This window comes from Podarcis muralis, chromosome 6, assembly GCF_964188315.1.
Source record: "Podarcis muralis chromosome 6, rPodMur119.hap1.1, whole genome shotgun sequence".
Classification (NCBI taxonomy): Eukaryota; Metazoa; Chordata; class Lepidosauria; order Squamata; family Lacertidae; genus Podarcis; species Podarcis muralis.
In genome coordinates, this window is record NC_135660.1 from 56601112 (window position 1) to 56620512 (window position 19401).

Below are 19401 nucleotides of genomic sequence, written 5' to 3' on the forward strand. Positions count from 1 at the left end.
AGGGTTTATACTGTCTGTTAGAACACATCCTGCTAAGGTACAAGTGGCAAAGGAACACAACAATGGTCTGTATGGAATAAGGTTGGTGGAGGTGAATCAGGCTATGTTGTTGAAGCGTCGGGGAAGAGGGTTTGTAATCCTTCCACAGGGCTTTCAGAGCGGTTTTCCATAGAGTAAGAGGGTGCTAACTTTGGCAAGGTAAGAGAGGGCAGGATAAGGCAGTGGTAATCCCTTGGGATAGACGCGGGTGGCGCTGTGATCTAAACCAGAGCCTAGGGCTTGCCGATCAGAAGGTCAGCGGTTCGAATCCCTGCAACAGGGTGAGCTCCCGTTGCTCGGTCCCAGCTCCTGCCAACCTAGCAGTTCGAAAGCACATCAAAGTGCAGGTAGATAAATAGGTACCGCTCCGACGGGAAGGTAAACGGTGTTTCCGTGCGTGGCTCTGGTTCGCCAGAAATGGCTTAGTCATGCTGGCCACGTGACTGTATGCCGGTTCCCTTGGCCAATAAAGCGAGATGAGCACCACAACCCCAGAGTCGTTCGCAGCTGGACCTAACGGTCAGGGGTCCCTTTACCTTTACCTTTAATCCCTTGGGATCCAGCAATCCCCTTTCCTGAATGTAACCATTATCCTTTCCCCACGCACACCTATCTCTCTGTTAGCTTAAGAGGCCCTTCATCAAAGGCTCTTTCCTAGGAACCCCTGCTTTTGGAGGCTAGGTGGATGTCAACCGTTGAGATGGTTTTTAGGTTGTGGCTTCTCATTTGTGAATTGGTATCCCAGGTAATTCACTTAGCACCTACCCTTAATTTTTTTAAGGCTTTTATAAACTGCAGTTGGGTTGTTTTAGTCTGTCCCTGCTGCCTGTTGGTGCCACTTGTTTTATCTTGTTTTTTATTGACTAGTGGTGGTTCTACCTTTCTATAATTTGAAGGGATTGTAATGCTGTCATGAGAATAATGTTTACAGGAAGTGTGGGGTGTAGGTTGTCTATATTTCTTTGCCAACTGGATCAGGACTTTCTACCAGTTCTATACTTTATAATGCCAGTGATGATTATGGAAGCCAATGCCCCCCTACACCATGTATTTCCTACTGGGTATAGCACTGCATATGAGCAGAAATGTTTTCCAACGCCTAATCATGTTCCAAGAAAATGCTGATGAAAATTCCAAAATACTTCAGTTCCTATTCAATGTGTAAAGTATCAGATTTCCTTGATCTAGGGTGCACAGATTATTATGACCTGACCAGTGCTGGCAAAAACAATCTAACCTTTACCCCAAGACTTCTATATCCATGTTACTCTTAAAAAAGATGAAATCATGTTTAGCACTCAACATCAACCTGACCTTTGAACACATCAGTATTTCTTGGAAAATTATTATGGGCAGTATGCCTACCACAGTAAACAATATTAGCTGCTCCAACCCATTGTTGACTCATGCTGGGTTCTGGCTTATCAAAATAAGAGGTTAGACACCAGCAGGGACCAGAGATCTTCTGACAAACTCCACAGGATATGAAGAACAATGTAAATGCTCCAGCCCTGGCAGATATATTTCTACATTACTGTTCCAGAGATAACAGCTAAGGTGAATCATTTCCCACCACCTACAGTACCAAATGATTTCAAATTCTGAAGGGACCATATTTATTTCATTGGTAGCTAGCAATTTACTTACCCGAAGATCATTATATTTATGTGTCTGTGAAATCCTCACAATAATTATACATTTGAGCTGTCTCAGAAGTGCTATATATATTCTCATTAGTCATGTACTTCCAAGGATATTATCATTTTTCCTCCAACAACCTTTGCGATACAAGTGGAAAGGACTCTACTGCACATGAATCTGGATTCTTATAGGCTTTAAAAAAAGCTTCTAGTTTAATCAAACAGCAGGGTAGCTCATATTCACATGCAAATGCTGGAAACAGTGTCGGGATAAAAGAACTTGGTTTTTTTTCTAAATGACTTCACTGGTTGCATTTATTTAAAAACAAGTCACACTGCGTAATATGAGGGAGAGAATGTGAAGAAAGTTTTCATTCCGTAATACTTTCAAAAGAGGTTATAGGAATAATTTGGATAAGGTTAAACTGATTGGCTGGGATCCATAAAGCCCTGTGCACAAATGAAAAGCACTTCCATGCATGCATAGTCTGTTTTTTTGTGAGTAGCTAATTTCCCATTCTAGTTGTAACCTCTTATGCTGCATCATAACCCACTCTGGGGACCTCCTCAAGTTTCGGGTGGGGAGGGGAGCGCCATGAGACTGAAGCATATCTAGGTGCTTACCTTGCATTCTTCTGATGGCCTTTTTTGGAAGGGGGGGCGGTATGATCGATGTTATTCCTAGTTTTTTGAACTGCACTCCACTTTGACTATGTCTTGGAAGGAGAGCAACATGGCACAGAAGAATTGTGGCCACATTACCTCATGGGCGATTGCACAGTGCTGGCCTCCTGCTGGCCATAAAAACGTGCTCGTAATGGCAGAAGTGTTCATTTTCAATCACATTACTGAGACTTTGTTTCATTACTTATAGTTGTGCATAAAATGTTACAATAGAATACAGTACACACTTACATGGGAGTAAGTCCCTTTGAACTCAAGGTAGTTTGTTTCTGAGTAAACATGTGTAAGATTGCCCTGAGTGGCAAACACCAAACAATTTTAAACTAGTTGTGTTGAGCTCAGATTTAGACTGCTTGTGCAGTGGTGCATAAAATATGAACATTAAAAGGCATAGTGACTGCTGAGAGGAAAGGAACACAGCAATGTTAGATTCTGGGAAAAATCCATCAGTGTGGTTTATTTGCATACTGGAATCAGAAGGGGATTGATTTTGCATGCTTATTGATTTGGGTGTTTTTTGATTAATTATGAGTCTAGGACATATTCAGAGAGTGGACTGAGATTTGGCATCCCTTTAAAATCGAAGAAGTTTGAATTTATAGGCATTTCAGTTATGCAAATAAGGGGATATACACATGCATTTTATTAGACTTTAGTTGTATCAAAGCCCCAAGAACATTGTGCTGTATACTCAGGATAATTTGGGGGCTATGCTTAATACAAAAATGCTGCATAACAATTACTTTCTTCTTCATTATGAATGATTTCCACTATATCACCTTGGACACGAGAACAAGCTTGAATTCCCACCGCATGTAATTTATTATTACTGCTGTAGATATTGTTTTGTGTTAGAGTGCATAAAGTATTTCTAGAAATATATTGCAAAAAATCTACAGGGGAGGAAATGGCAAAATAAAACTGCTTCAGAAGTTATTGCGTTTTTATAATAGATCAGCACATTATTCCCATAGTAAAGCACTTTAAGAAAATAGGCTGGACGTTTTCATCAGAAAAAGCTTTTTTGCAAGCACATTATATACAGACCTTGTGCTGATGACATGGTACACATATTTAACATAAATTACATACGTGAGATATTCAAGAATCTAGAGAATAAACTCTGGTGGCTTAAGATTCTTATTTTTTAAAATAAAAAACCAATTTAAACTAGCCTAGAAGTTACACCATTTGGCTTCCAAGCCTTTCCCCTAATTCCAGATATGTGAGAGTTTATTATGACTCAACATGAGGAAAAGGGGCTCCGCACATGCTTAGAACCATTTTCCTTTTTAGAGGTGAGCTATAGCACTGAGAACAGAACCCATGTTGCCCTGGCTCAAATTAAAACAAAGGTAAATAAACCTAGAATTACAGTACAATCTAATGCATATCTACACTTAGAAGTCCCACTGTGTTTGTGGATTTACTCCCGAATATGTGTGCATAGGGTTGCTTAGCCCATGTAGTAAACAGAGAGAAGTCTCTTCTGCCATTTTTCTTTACAGACCGAGTTCTAAACAATTTCAGCTTGAAAACTGTGAAACTGGAACCCAACTCCATTTCCCACACCACTTTTTCAGAACTATGACTAAATCATTCCCTCTGCTTCCATATGCAAACAAACTCAGATTATTGGAATGGTCATATTGTTACACAAATTATGGGGCAACCTCATCATCAGGGTGCAGAAATATTTTGTGTTGGTTGAAAAAGTGATGGACATAGAGTTTGATTTCAAATAGTTACCTCTGCATGCCACATCTCGAGTCAAGAGGGGCAACAGGTAAGTCATGAGCAGTAGCCTAATTCCACTGGTGAGTTCCCTTAGAAAAATGCTTGGGGATCATTGTATATCAACTCAGTATTATTAGTATGATTAATTATAACAGCAATGATGGTGCAATGCCAACTCAATAAGCTCTCCTTTTAGAAATTAACATGGGTGTTTCATTTCCCACCATGCTAATATAGGTGGTTCTCCTGCTACTCCTTGGTAAGTTCAACATGCTGAACTTGCTGGATCCCACAAGACCAAAACTCAGTTTACTAAATGTACAAAGGGGTTTACCATTATGTATACATTTATATGATAAACAGGAACCCACAATTACTCTTTAAATATATTAGAATTGGAAAATGTTTAAGAAATCTAGATTATGGAGAAGTAGATAGAGTTAACAAAGCTAGACTCTTTTCTTGCTGTTGCAAAACATGAATTTTGCTTTATTCACTTGTAACTCTAAACCCCAGATAAACATTACAAATGTAGCAAGAATGCATTTCTTCCTTCTGTAGGAGGACCAAGATTGCCCTCCTGAGTGTGCCAAACAGCATGGGGTACTTCACATATTATGTGATTGGCGTGCACTTTACTTTGGAATCTGCTTGGGGATGAAATTGTTGGCTAATGCTGTGGAAATTTTGATTCTGCAATAGACAGGCTGCTTTTATCTGCCTTGAAACAAGAAATCACTTTCTTTTAATGATGCCGCGCTCTTGGCTTTGCCACTGTTTTAATGATGTCATTAATTGTTTTTTGTTTCAAAATGTTGTGCAACAGCACCCCAAGCATCTCGATAGGGGGCCCCTTTACAAATAAAATCATCATCATCATTATTTCAGTAGCTACTGAGGAAATGTACTAAATTATTTCGGAAAACTTCCACAATAACTTATCTTGACATGACATTTCCACTGTGTATTGATGGAGGGAATTTTTATATGGATTGGGAAGAAGCTAATGTTGTACTGTTTTCAGTATATTGTGATCCACCTTTACAAAAAAAAGTAAGGGCAAAATGTATCAACTGGCATTTAGATTATAAAGAGATATGCATGTGATGCCAACATAATGGAATCATCATGCTTGTACCTGCTTACTATTTTGACATTTTATGGCTTCTGTTGCATGCCATGGTAGGGTTTTTGGCTAAAGGTGTGAAATCCTTAACCTTGTATGTATTAGAAAATTGTTGTCCTTTGAGTGTGACCAGGATGCTTGCATGCACAGCAACGATTTTCATATAGTAATATACAACCCACAAATCATTTATGGAACCTTGAGGGTGAGTAACACCCAGTAGGTGTTGGCAGCTATGCTGCAGAACCAGCTAATGTGAAACTGCCAGGCCAATATTTTCAAAAAATAAATGACACCATGGAGATGTGGTACATATATTACAAACTGTTACAGTGCCATGATGTTTTGCAGTATGGCATCCATGTAGAGAGAGCTCTTGTGTTCCAGAATAAATAATATTGCCACAAAATAAGTGGCATCAGGCCAATCTTAGGATGAGCTGTCATCCTGAATAGAGAAAAATATACATTTCATTCGTAGGACTCCTCAGTTAAAACATCTGAAAACTCCCAACTATGCAAAGTATCCTTTACAACTTCGCATGTAAGCAAATGGGGAAGGAGTATAGCAAGAGTTACACTGATATGCCTCTCACTTTCCTCAAAGCTCTAAATAGCTTTAAAGATGATTGATCAGGTGCTATCTTTACCAACACATCTCATCCTGGCAGGGACATGACAGAGGCATGGGCAACATCCCATGTATTCACACAGGTTGTTAAACCGATTGCCAGATGGAGGTAGAGATAGCTCAAGCCTCCAGAGACACAGTGAAAAATCTTGATGTTTTAGAGCGAAAACTAAAGTTATTTGATATTCAAGGCAAACATAAAATGTGTTTCCCTTTTCCAAATTCACTGATCCTTTTTTAAAAAACAACAATACCCAGCTGTATAAATGCAACCACTCATCCAATTCCTGTTGCTTTAATGCCACTTAGCTTCTTAAAATAATTTCAGATCCAGGGGGTGGCAAAGTAGAATGATAAAGGTGGTGTTTGCTAATCTTTAAAAGCCTATTGTAAATCCACACTGGAATGTGGTTTAGTAGCGTCTTCACATGGAAAATTTATTCTGTTGAATGTTCAGCAGGTAAAAGTTGCTGAGGCTCAGAGAGAGAGCTTCTCTCAGGCCTGACAGGAGCTGAAATATTAGGACTGGCATGGCCTTTTGAAAACCACAGATAATCGTTTGCAGCGGAAGAATTTAAAGCAAAGGACCTATCTGCATGGCTTTTGGGAAATCGCCCCAGAATGGACCGCTTGGTATTTGGATACTCGACAAATGAAGTCTGATAAATGGTATGCTTGTCAGTACTGCTTGGGATGGGTTCATGGGCCAAAAAAAGGTAGCTTTCTGAATGGTGTTGGCATGTCTCGCGTTGAAATTTCCTTAGTCCTAGTCCCTAAAAGAGATGAAAGAAAACACATATACTTCAGGTTTTTCTCACTGTTTAAGGTAGCTAACAATATACCCTAATTACAGAACCATCACAGAATGTTTTATTAGCATATTTGGGAGCGCATCTTGATAACTGCAGATAAACAATTAATTTCTAAAGATATCATTCTCATCTGATATACAGGAGAAGTGAATACACGTCAACAAACTTAAGCACAGTTGTGTACATCACCAAATCACACATCAGGGAACCAAGGCCAATTTAATTTTCCATAGTGAAAGAAGATGTAGAGTTGCCTCACTCAGTGTGGAGTAGACACAAGTATACACTGTGGGTGGAATTAAACTAACTTTTATGCAGAGTAAACCTACTGAAATGAATAGACCAAACTTAGTCATACTCATTAATTTTGATGAGTTTACTCTAAGTAAGCCTAGCATTGAACTCCACCCTACATTTTAATGCTGACCTGCTTCTACAGCAATGTGTGAGGTAGCCCTTACTGACACCATTGAGTCTGACATTTTGATCAAGGTTAGGTTGGACAGCAAGCATTTATTTCCATTCTTCTGATTAAGGACAATTTTTGTGCACTTCTAAGAGCTATGTTAAGGGCAAGCAATCTGTCTTAAATCTTGCAACGAGCCAAGATATAACTTTAGCAGAGAAATAAACATAAATAAACAAGCAAACCCATTAAAATTTATCACACTTTAGCATTGCATCAGACTGCTCTCTGGAGGAAGTGATGGGACCAATAAACTGAAGCTGAATCCCCAAAAGACAGGTGTCTTGTGGGTAGGTTGTCCTTAAAGCCAGGAATTTGGTAGATGGCCTGTTATGGCCAGAGCTGCATTCCTTCTGATGGAACTTGTGCACAATATGTGGGTGTTCTTAGCCTCATCTTTGTTAGTGGAAGCTAGTGTCTGGCTGATCTACTCTCTAAGGCCATTCCTGGACAGATAGCTCAGCCACAGTGACCTGGTAACTTCCAGAATACTTAATGTGCTCTACCTGGAGCTGCCTGTGAAAATGATTTGTGAACTGTAGCTGGTACAGAATCCTGTGACAATAGTATTGACTCGCTTGTTTAGTTGTACTCTTATAAAACCCATTCTGAAGAACCTATATTGGCTGCCTGTCTTATACTGAGCCAAAGTTCTGAAGCCACTTAATAAAGCTCTAAATTACTTAGGACCTAGGTTCATCTCCCTGTAAATTGCACCTGCCATTAAGATTTGCTGGGGCTGGCTACTTGTCAAACCATCTTTGAGTGAAGGTCATACCTCTACAACTAATGAAAAGGCCTTCCCAGTGGTACCTACCAAACTATGGAATGTCCTATATCTGGAAAGCTAGATGGTGCTACTACTGGTTGTAGGTACCAGCTAAAAACTTTTTAGTCCAGCTTCTAATTAAGTAGGATCTTGATGCATTAGACAAATTATTTTTTTAGTAAAGAGCAGCAGAGGTTATTCTGATTGATTTTATGTTGCTTTAATGGTTTTGTTTACATTGCTATGTCTTATCTATGTATTTTTATCTGTTTGTCATCAGTTCTGCCTTTCACTCTTTTTTACATCAATTCTACTATCATTTGGAAGTGGGATACTACAAAAGGGAGAATGAATCAGGTCGCTTGGAAAAGAGACAGCAACTCTTAAAAGAAAGAACCCCTTGCCCCAAGCAAAAAACACAATACTTACAGAATCCAAGTACTCTCCGACATTCAATAAACAATGTCTATTATCATGGATTGAAAATGGAAATGTGTTTACTGGTTTCTAAAAATAGAAACAAGAAAAATATAATAATTATTATGCCTGTGCAGTATTGCTGTAGCTTTCATATTCAACAGAACCCAAGATTACATTCATGTAAACATGCCTATATGTTATGTGTTTCTTTATAGGTAGTCGGTTAGAAAATAATACAGATTGATTACATTATACACTAAATTTATAAGAGAATTTAATCTCTCCTAGTCATCTAAACACTTACATAAGTACCCAAACTTTTGAATTAGATCAGTTTTATTTATAGAGGCACAAATTTTTAGACAAATACCAAGATTTCTTTTAGTGCTGAGTCTACAGCTAATAAAAGCTGAACTTCAAAAGGAAACTCGTAATTGAATCAACTTGAGATTTATGAGCTCAGTGCCACCCACTGAGAAGATGCTATATATTATATGCTATATATTATATCAAATTACCGACTATATATTGAAAATGGCTAAGTCTCAAATATAGCAAGCACAAGTACACATGTTAAATTTTATTACAGTTAGTTTCCAAGTTCTGGCATCTCATATTAAGCGACAGCCAGGAAAGCTAGTCTCTAAAGATTTTCTGTGATCTAGTGAAGTGAAAGCCAACTGCCTCCTGCAGACTCAACAAAATGCAAATAAAGAACAAAACAGTTTTAAGAGTCTTAATTCAGAACTATAAAGTTAGAGGGAACCAAATAGCCAAGTAGTGCAGCACCCTGCTACAAAATCCTTAATTTGGGGGATGAAAAGAACAAACGAGACAATTTATCCAGCTCACAGCCCCTCCCATAATTTATCATGAGATGAAAGTTTGCACTTTTATGTTTCAAAATAACTTTTAAAATTGCTGTTTCTAGCTGTTTGCTATTTCTTGCTAGCAGGACCCCCCAAAAGTAAGTTTTGCCTTCTAAAAAAAATATATCATTGCAATATATCTCCAAAACCTACTTATTCCCATTCCATTTCTTTCCCACTGAGATTGACTGGACTGTGAGCTTGCTGTTGTAGTATATATGTATCTTGTAGTATGTGTATGTAGTCCTCTCCCTTGCAAAATGTACACTTCCATGACACAGACATTGGTACAGAGTTGGTGCATTGATGCCTGTGTGGAATCACTGATAATTCTGTGTGAGACTTGGTTTTTCCTAGGAGGCTTGTTGCCTATGTGCTCCCCATGTTCTATGGTCCTGTTCTATAGAACTGACTGCTATGATTAGGTTAGAACTCTCTCCTTCCCTCTGTGGTCCTGGCAAAAGGGATGTAGCAAATTAAGCTAGTGCCATCAGTGTTTGGAAAGCTACAGGATTCAAACTGTAGTCTGCAGGAAATATTGTAGCATGAAAAATCAATTATTGCTCTTCTATCCATTGCAATCCATGGACTTTCAGCATAGGCATGGGAGCAAGGCAGCAAGCAAGAAAGATGACTGACAATTAGATTACTGAAGTTCTCCAGTGGTACTGGAAAGATTAATACATAAGAGAACCAAGTGTTGAACAGCAGCCTGTCTAGATGATTGATAAGGAACAAACCCTTACAGTTGTTCCACAACAGCTTACAGGCAGCAACTGAGGGTTTTTGTTGTAAGCAGCATTCGAAACTCCCATTGTTCTAGGCGCATTTTGCGACTGGGAATTGAATTAGCGTGAGCAATTTCTGAGCTCTGGGTGCAGTACTGCACCTAAGATTTCAGATTACAGCTGCCACTGCTGGCACTGGGGGCATTGGAGAAGAAATTCCTGCCAGCTCGACTTCCAAGATCACTGCAGCGTCAGGCAAGCTGATAGGTTTTGCCTCTCAGCTGGCCTTACAGAAAGGCAGCATTTTGTGAGACCTTCATAAGAATATTAAGGGGGGGAGGAAGCATGGCTATGTTTTTTTCTGTGTTCAGATGAGGACTAGACCATGTGAAGAATGAACATAAGATTTTTGGCTGCAGTTCATTCACTTTCAGCTTTGTATTCTTGTTATGAAAAAGCGCACCTAGACATTCCGTTGTGGCGCCCACAACCTAGGTTTAAGGTGCCATTTAGCTCATAGTTTCTAACACTGGTAGTAAGACTGGGGTACTAACAAGGTCTTGATTCTAAGCGTATCTTAACAATGAATTCCTGCACTGTTTAGCTTGAGCTTTCACCTTTATTCATTCCCATTTCTGTTCTTGAGATCCCAGAGAAGACTGTGAAGAGTCCAGAGCCAGGTGGTAAATTTAATTGGGATGCATCAGGTCCCCTGATTCTGCAGGTTTCCTGAACAAGTGTTTTCCTTCAGTGAAGTGTTGGGGTTTCCTACAGGAGGCCCTGACCCCTCTGGTATGTGCTGCATCTGATGAGGTTTCACTTGATTGTGGCATTGGAGGTACCCTGATCTTGACCTATGGAAGCTGAACTGGGCATTGCATTGTCAGCTCTTCCTGGATGATTCGTGTATGGGATTTTGTTTTTACATGTGAAGGTGTGTGGACCATCACCATGCAGTGATTTGTGCCTTCTGTGCCCATCTAATGTGGCTATGGTTGGTGCACAATAGTAGCATTTTGGGGAGGGGGGGCTGTGGCAATTTCTGTGGGGCCCTGTGGCAATGGCTTCTGGTGCTGCCATGTTATCTCTTGTTTATTCAGATATTATTTTGCTTTTTACTTTACTGCTGGGAGGGCAACAAAACTGCAAAGGCAACATGTTGGCTTCGCTGTAGGGTCAGTCTACTAATAACAATTCTTAAAATTTTCTAAGAAGTCAATAGCATTCCAACATTATATTTTGATTGTTTCAACTGCAAAAATGTTTGCTTATAATTGCAAATATTGCGCACACGAAAAATTTAGTTATCTGAATATTGTCGGCTTCACCTATCTCAGCCTGCCAGATTGACAGAATTCCAGAAATAAAGAGTTTATGTTCTCTAACATGCATTGGAAAGCAAAGATCAGATAACACATTTAACTGAGAAAACTTTCTTTCAGGCCCCACCTAACACTTCTCAGCATATTTTAGACCATGAGTCTGGTTTTACAATTTTCAAAGAAGGATCTAGGTAAACTGAAAAAAATAACAAGATCTGCTCTGCCAGCCTAGATATCTAACCTAATACCACTGTAATCGATAACCAGAACTGACTGATAGATGTCAAAAATTTCAGAGATCCTTTTTTTTTTTAATCCACCGAGTGCAGTTATATCCACGAACATTTCTAGGCCTTCTAAAACATAACTAAAGGACTTATTTAAAATGTACTGTGAGAAATACCAGGATTCAAAGAGCTACTTTATTTGGGTACACCCTGAGGAATTTTTGACTTTTGCTTTTTCTTTGAACAGATCCCCATGTCATATCACAAACGGCTTTTGAAAGTCCCCTCAGTTTTAAAAGCTGCTTGCTATGCAGGCTGTTTTATTTTGTTTTTTGGGAAATACAAGTATAAATGCCCCTTGGGTACATGGAACTAGTTCCACCTTTGGACCCCAGTTTATGTATGTAGTAAGTGAATTCACTCAGTCTTAATGATTAAATAATTCAGCTATACTTGAAACCATTTGCAAGACTGCAACAAAAGTAAGAACAATGTGATACAACTAAGGAAATGCTGTAGTGCTCCCTCTAAGCAAGTTAATTAATCTCACAGCTAGAGTGGTGCCTCACAGGGAGAGATTAGACAGTCAGCTGTTGCCCACAGTTAGCTTCCAGTTTCTTTTAAACTGGAGAAAAGCCTTCTCCAGCAGTTATTCAAAGATTGTTCAAGTAAAGTCAAGTCTCTCACACTGTGTTTTTGTGACATCATATACCACCTAATGGCAATCTGCTCATTCTGACATGTCAATTTTAGTTCATCATAAAAGGATCATACATACTTCTCAGAATATTCCTAAACAGTGGAAAAAACAAACAAACAACAGAAATAAATAGATGTCACACTAATTAAAGCCAGATCAGAACATAATAGACCAATGGCTTAATAGCCTCTTTTAATCAGTGGCCAAAATGACAGATGGTTTAGAAATATAAATCCCCCTCCACCCTCAGACACAGATCTTTAGCCTTTTGCTCTATTCCGGTTTCTAAAACATGGTTGCTATTACCGTGAGCTCAGCAAACACCAGACTAAGAAAGAATCCAATTAAACTTAACATGTAGTAGGTTGGAAACAAAAAAACAAAAAAACAGTTTTTTATTCTCAAAGAGAACTATCCTGTGAAAGGTTGCATTACTTGGGTTTGATGTTCAGCAAAAGCATATTCCATTCAAGTTTTACTTCAGTTGAACAAATTCCCTTCAAGTTGCTAATTTTTCCCTTTTGAAGGATACCACTGTTGATTACAAAGTGTGCAGCTGCTTGAACTGTAGGAAATAAAACCAAAACCTCTGGGATGTACCCTCATAGCTTCACTAAATCACTCTACTGGGAAGGAAACAGTGATATTTAACCCCATCCTTAAAATACGTTTGAAAAACACAGAAGGCATGCCTCCTAAATTAATATTACATATAGAAATAATGAGACTCATTTCTTATGTATTTTCTTGTGCATTCAGAAAAGAGTTAGCCAGCTTAATAAAATAGAATGGTACAGCCATGTATTCTTATGCTTAAAAACTTGGACTGCTGAAAGTTAGTTGTGAAATCCATCTATTTCCCTTCCTCTACATTATACAATCTACAACAAGAATGAACAGACAGAGGGAAATTGGTCACATAACTGAAGAACCATCTTTTCCCACATGAACCCGCTGATATTTGAGGTTCTGCTTTGGGTCCTGAGCAGAGGGATTGCTAGTCATGAGCACACCCTACTCTAGCTCCTCTTGGCTCAGCCTAGTTAGCTAGGGCATATAATGGTTGTGAGGGAAGTTGTAAACATGGTAGCCATTGTAGCTGTAGTGCCCAAACAGCCTTCCAGAGTCTTCAGACCCATGAGGAGAGAAGCCCCTTTGCTCTTTCAGGCTTTGGTGATGGGATTGGAAAGCTCTCTGTACACTCTATCAAGGGACTCTGCCTCATACTCCTTGGCTTTCCCCTCAATCTCACTGAATTCTGAATTTCTTCAGATTCAAACCCTTCTGCAAAATCTTGATATACCTAATGTTCTCAGAGGTGGGTATCTGTATCTATAATCCAAATTGTCTTAAATACACCAATCTCTCTCTCTCTCTCTCTCTCTGCATCTCAACATGGTAGGTAGTGACGGAAGACAGGCGTCTTTTTTTCTTTTAAGCCCCAGGTGAAAACCCAGGACTTGCTGGGGACTTTTAAGCCTCTTTGCCTGCAATACTTTCCAGGAAGAAATGCTCTATTGAATTGAATATATATTGCAATAAATGGGACTTACTTCAGAGTAGATGTGTCTAAGATTGTGTTATATGTTTATACTGGTATTTTATTATTCTCTGCCTCAACTTCTAATCTGTAGATGTTTTATTGCATGTTATTCTATTGCTTTCATTGTTTTATTCTGTAAGGCACTGTGAGAGTTTAAGCAGAAGATCAGCTAATAAATAGTATACATGCATGCATACACACATTCAGAATGCAAGGCAATCTGTGCAGCTCATATTTAAGGAAGCCCATATTTATGTGCTTTTTCCTTCATCAAATGACATTATTTCCTGGTCCATTTGTTTGCAATTATAGGTGGTTGCTTTTTTAAAAAAAAGTAAATTAATAATATTTGAAAAATAGTTTATCCTGTCTATCCTGTCTGCCATCTGTGTCTTGCAATTTGCTGCAATTATTCAAATAATTTGCAAATGTTTTTAATTATATGCAGTTAAATAAGAAAGATACCCTTTAACTGTCTAATTCTTGATACAGTATTTGTTCAGTAATCTGAACAATTTTTATATCCATGTAAAGCATACAAAATGGATATACTGGAAAGCAATCATAGGTCAAGAGGTTCATTGGTTTTTGTACAGTATGACTGTTATTGTGTTATCTCCATTTAGTTTTTATGAAATCATTAACAACAACAACAAAATGAGGGTGACATGGGGACGACAGGTGTACAGCACCACAAAAAGGCACCTGCATCCAGCACTGAATGCACCTTATACACCCTGAGAGGAGAACATGCATTGAGATAGATAGCTTATGGAGCTCTCGGGTTTTAGCTCTGCTAACAGCATCAGGGTTGCGTCTCTCTGGAGATCTATATGGAGCAGTGGATTTGACTGTCTATTTGCATGTTTAATCTGTGCCTCTACCTACTTTTAACCTCTATATTTGTACATGAACTCAAATATTACAAAACTCCATAAGTTTCCAGTGATCTCCTTTCAAAGGAAACAGAACCCACATAAGCATTGTGCCCTAGAACTTCCACTGCTCAGGAAAGTTGAGGGGGACATAACATCATGGTCATGAAAATCATATCAGTGATTGCCCAGTTCAGATGCTATTTTTATCCACATGCCACATTATCTTACTGCCTGAGAAAATACAGACCAGTTTCCATGACAAAAAATATTGCCTGTACATCTCTAAAATATTCAGATATTTAAGCAAGATGTTTTAATTTATAACCTAATAGATGATTTTATTAATATATTTTTTTTCTTTAGATCCAGACTGTCATGCCAGTATGATACATTAGAAGCTAGATTCTGATGGGCTTATATAATGTACTGAATAAGAGCTACTTAGAGCAGGGATGGAAGACCTGTGGCACTCTAGCGCAGGCAGATGTTTTGGGACTACAACTCCCATCATCCTTGACCACTGGTTCTGTTGGCTAGGGATGATGGGAGTTGTAGTCCCAAAACATCTGGAGGGCCAAGTTTGCCTATGCCTGCTCTAGCTGTTCTTAGACTCCCAACTCCCATCAGTCCCAAGCAGATGGCCAAAGGTCAGGGATGTTGAAAAATTTAGTCCAGCAATATCTGGAGGGCCACAGGTTCCTCATCCTTAAGTCTTAAGGACATAAAAAACTAAATTAAGACGGCCCTATATGAAATAAAAGTCATTTTATTACGTTTTACTATCAACATGTTTAATACTATAGCATATAAACTGGACAAAACTACATTTGTGCAGTCAAAAGTGAAATTTTAAGTTAAAACTTCTGTAATACTTTACAGTGTACAATTAATAACATTCAACATATGCCCAGAATATTACAAGATTAATAATATGGGTAGAAAGTTATGTTTACAGTTTTTAAAACTGAAGCTAATTTAGTTTTTTACCTAATAAATAATCAGTCTAGCAAGTAGTCACAAACATTCATACATCAAATTGACACTCATGAATGCAAGAATGTTTACTGACCTTCTCCCGAACTTTGTACATCTGTGGCAATCTATTGTTGATTTGATTAGTAGCTTCTAAATTTAGTATCTGTTTTTGCATAGAGGCTGTAAGAGATTCAGGAAATATTTGCAGCTTTCCAGACTGTGCAAACTGTGAAACATAAAAAAGAAACAAAAATATAAAGAAAACATAAAAACATAGCAAAATATAAAAAGTAGAAGCAAGTTTGTATTATTTGTATTGCAGCAACACCTAGAGGCTCCATTAAGAAGCAAGAATCCCACTCTACTTTCACTTAACAAACCAAATATCAAATGCAAAATAAAATATAATTCCTGTTTTCAAAGCTTGGGTAGGTAATTTAAATATATGGATAAAAGCAGTAGAACGCACATAAATTTCATAATAAATGGCAAGCCTATTCAATTGGCAGAGCTGCAATTCTGGTCCACTCTAGTGGAAGAGTGACCTTAAGTAGGAACAGGGTTTTTCAATGTTATTGCAGTGTTCACATGTTTCAGGAGAGATCCAGACAGTGATGTCATAAACCTGCTCTGAATATTATTAACCGCTTCAGGATGAACTGAAGAATCGATACGAGAGCTGTGAACACTGTCACTTCAGTTTAGAACTTCAAAATATTTTCCCAAAGCGTAGCCATGCTAATAACTTGCAGCAACAACAAAAATCAAAGACTCTTATGGCACCTTAAAGACTAACGAATTTATTATGGCAGAAGTTGTCATGGACTATAGCACACTTCAGATGCTGTTATGCTTCTGCCCGTTATATGACTGCCAGCAGTGACAAAGGTAGTGAGGTGTTTTCTCGGCAAACGGAGAAGAATAAAAAGAGCAGCATACTAACTGGGCAGTAAAATTTTGGAGAAAACAAATATTTAGACAAGCAAACCTGGGTGTTAGCGGGGGAAGAGAAATAATGGAAACGCACCCAAATGGAGGGGGGGATTGCTTTGTGTGTGTTGTTGTTATTATTAGGGGAAAGGGTGCACCTTTGATAAGATTATTGTAGAAAATACAGCTGTAGAAACCAGTCTAAGAAATCCTTGACTTTCATTATGACAACAAATCCAAACCAACCGCCAACACTTGATTTCTTACAGGATTTGTCCACACTTCCAATTATCCTGTATTGTTATTACCTGTCCCTTATTTAAAGGAATGGTTCCTTATATTGGTGAAGCTAAGGCTGGACTTTGGGGCCCCAAAAGTCTAGGGCCACACAGCCCAGAAGGCTCTGAATGACAATCCAGAGAATGGCAGAGTGATGAAGATAATGGCAAACAGGCCCCACATCAACCCCTGGATGAGCATGTGGGTATCAGGGCACAGCAAAGCCGATTCTCAAAGCTGCAGGTGGCACCCCATCCAGACAGAGGTAGCCATACACATGGTTACATATTCTCATTTCATTACTTTTACTTTAACATTATAGTATCCCTTTCTGCAACAAAAGGGTGCTTGTTTCCAAGAAAATGTGTTTAGCATCAGTGCAAATTGAATTTATATACTGCCCTATACCCAGAAGTCTCAGGGCTGTTCAAAGAACTGTCAGCCAAGCTGGTGCTACAAAGCGAGTTCAAAATGCAAAACTGCACAAGTTCATAGTATCATTGGGGGTTTTTTAGATCAGGGTCTGCACAAGAATTTTGCTCTAACTTAACAGGAATGTAGACGTCCGTGGATTAGCGTATTTGTTTGAAAATAAATTTTGTGTGCTTAAATTTCACACCTTTAAGTAATACACATGGCCTTATAAAACCACCACACACACCCCGCCCCCCAAGACCGTTATAGGTGAAGGTCTAAGTACTTAGTTGCACTACTCCATCCTTGTTTCGTAGTGGAATTTAGCACTAAGACGAAGTAAGCAACAGGCTGCAACCTGAGACGTTGGGCTATGCCTTTCTCTCCCTTCCCTTCACACACAAACACCCGCCGCCGACCGGTGAGAGAAAGGGAGCAGCCAACGCCGGCAGAGCTGATCAGAGGCTCCTTCTCTAAGGGCTTCGCCTTACCCAGGCGCCATCCCGCGCGGTGCTGGGGTTGGCCCGCCTCCCCTTGGGCATGGCTTCCCCACGACCCAGCGCTCCCCGAGTCCTGCTGTAGTATGGCGGGGTTCAGCTCCGCAAGGGAGCCGGAAGGGAGAGCGGCCCCTCCAGGAGGCTGAGGCGGCTCTCGTTGCCATGGTCACTACTGTCTAGCTCACGTCTTCTGCGCCCGGGACTCCTTCCATCACCCACCAACCCTACACAAGGCCGGGTGGAGAAGCGCCCTCCGTAGCTCGCCCAGCAAATGAAAAAGGCGGAGAAAACCCTTATTGTTTCAAGAAAGGCCAGCGCCTCTTCTCTCTATTAGTTTCCCGGCTTTTAAGAGGCAACACTGACTTCGACTAGGCACACGGGAAGTTGAAACTCGCGGCAGCAGATTTATAATTTATTGCCACACCGACGCGGGTGGATTTAGAAGCGGAGGGGTGGGAGAGCCCAGGGGAAGGGTCTCCTTCATTCATCTTAATAGGGGAGCGGGCGAACCTCGCATTCAATGCATTAGCCACATCTTTAAGCATCTCTTTACACAGCTGAATGCAAAGCACCACGAGGGCTAACCGCACGCATATGAATTGCAGTTTGTTGACAGATGGACTGGGGAGTAGACTCAACTGCTGTGAAAGTTTTCACGCATGCAACCCTGCTTTGCATGCAAAATATCCATGTTTAGAGCTCATTGAAACCACAGAGAAGTGCAGCTAGCCCAGCCCTTTACTCAGAAGCATAATGATTGGACCCTCACTTCATTTGTAAGGGAAGGACCTGTGGTAGAGCACCTGCTTTGCAGCGCTCGGAGACTGTAAACCCTGGAGAGGGTGTGCAGACAGTACAAAGCTGGGAAGACCAATGGCCTACCCTTCTGATACTCCTAACTAGCCACTGTTTGGAGTTGCCTGGGATATTACATGTTTGGAGGTGAGTGGTTGAGAATCCACCATGCACTCTGTCTCAACACAAGGGGGCACTTCTTCCATTCGCCCCATTTCACAGAAGAACCCCCTAACGAGAAATGATATAGTGAGCGGGCATTAATTATTTCCACTTAAAATTTGAACACACACAAGCTCTGTGGACAGAAGGCACAGGCGGAATCAACCTCACTGCTTTTCAGCCCATAGTGGCTTTTACAGTTTCCACTCTAAATCTTCATTTCCCAGGATTCATAGGAGTGTCTTGGGTTTGAGTTCTTGAAAAAATCACAAAGAAGTAACCACTGTCAATTGGCGAGGCTCCAATTTTGAGCCTACTACAATTGAGCTTTTGGCTCCGCCTCCACGTCTTAACCAATCCTCTCTCTCCGAACCAGACTGAGAGTTGAACCGCTCCCTAAGAGATCTCGCGAGAGTTCTCCTGTCTTTCACGCGAGCCTGCCCTCTGTTGTTTAGTGAGTAGCCTAGCGAGGAAACGAAGTTAGCGCAGCGACGGAAGGGAGGGGGCGGAGCCTAGGTGTGCGTGGTAGCTTCGAGCTCCTTCCGGTTTTCTTCCTAGGTCGCCGGAATCTCCTCTCGGGGAAGCCAGTGAACTTCCGGTTGTCTCCGCGGTCGCCGCTGCCGGAGGAGCAAAGCGAATGGGGGACCCCCGGGGAGCAGGGGCCGAGTCGGGCCTAGCGGGGAAAAGCGACCCGGGGGCACCCGCGCCTGGCTCGGCGTCGCTGAAGGGGGAGCGAGAAGAGCCGAATCAGGTACCCTC

The 19401-nt window shown here is 40.2% G+C and overlaps 2 protein-coding genes across 10 annotated transcripts in view; one reads left to right on the forward strand and one right to left on the reverse strand.

The window, feature by feature from the left end:
- Positions 1 to 1858: 1858 nt before the first annotated feature.
- Positions 1859 to 19122, reverse strand: TEX36 (testis expressed 36). Of its 4 annotated transcripts, none has more exons than XM_028729980.2 (4): positions 19016 to 19122; positions 15660 to 15791; positions 8333 to 8410; positions 1859 to 6629 (listed from the first exon to the last, which is right to left on the reverse strand). In XM_028729980.2, exons 2-4 carry the CDS (start codon positions 15738 to 15740, stop codon positions 6294 to 6296), a joined length of 495 nt encoding a protein of 164 aa, XP_028585813.1. In that variant the 5' UTR covers positions 15741 to 15791; positions 19016 to 19122; the 3' UTR covers positions 1859 to 6293. The 4 variants fall into 4 exon arrangements, with proteins under 4 accessions (XP_028585813.1, XP_028585811.1, XP_028585809.1 ...); XM_028729978.2 differs by lacking the exon at positions 19016 to 19122 and adding an exon at positions 18774 to 18978; XM_028729976.2 differs by lacking the exon at positions 19016 to 19122 and adding an exon at positions 17680 to 18021.
- A 67-nt stretch (positions 19123 to 19189) lies between these two features.
- EDRF1 (erythroid differentiation regulatory factor 1) overlaps positions 19190 to 19401 on the forward strand; it is a 39519-nt gene continuing 39307 nt past the window's right edge. For 2 of the 6 annotated variants that reach the window (XM_077930348.1, XM_077930349.1), the window contains exon 1: positions 19190 to 19393. In XM_077930348.1, coding sequence (XP_077786474.1) covers positions 19280 to 19393 — 114 coding nt within the window. In that variant the 5' untranslated portion in view covers positions 19190 to 19279. The remainder of the gene's footprint in view (positions 19394 to 19401) is intronic. The other 4 variants (XR_013393218.1, XM_028729957.2, XM_028729960.2 and 1 more) reach the window with 4 other exon arrangements.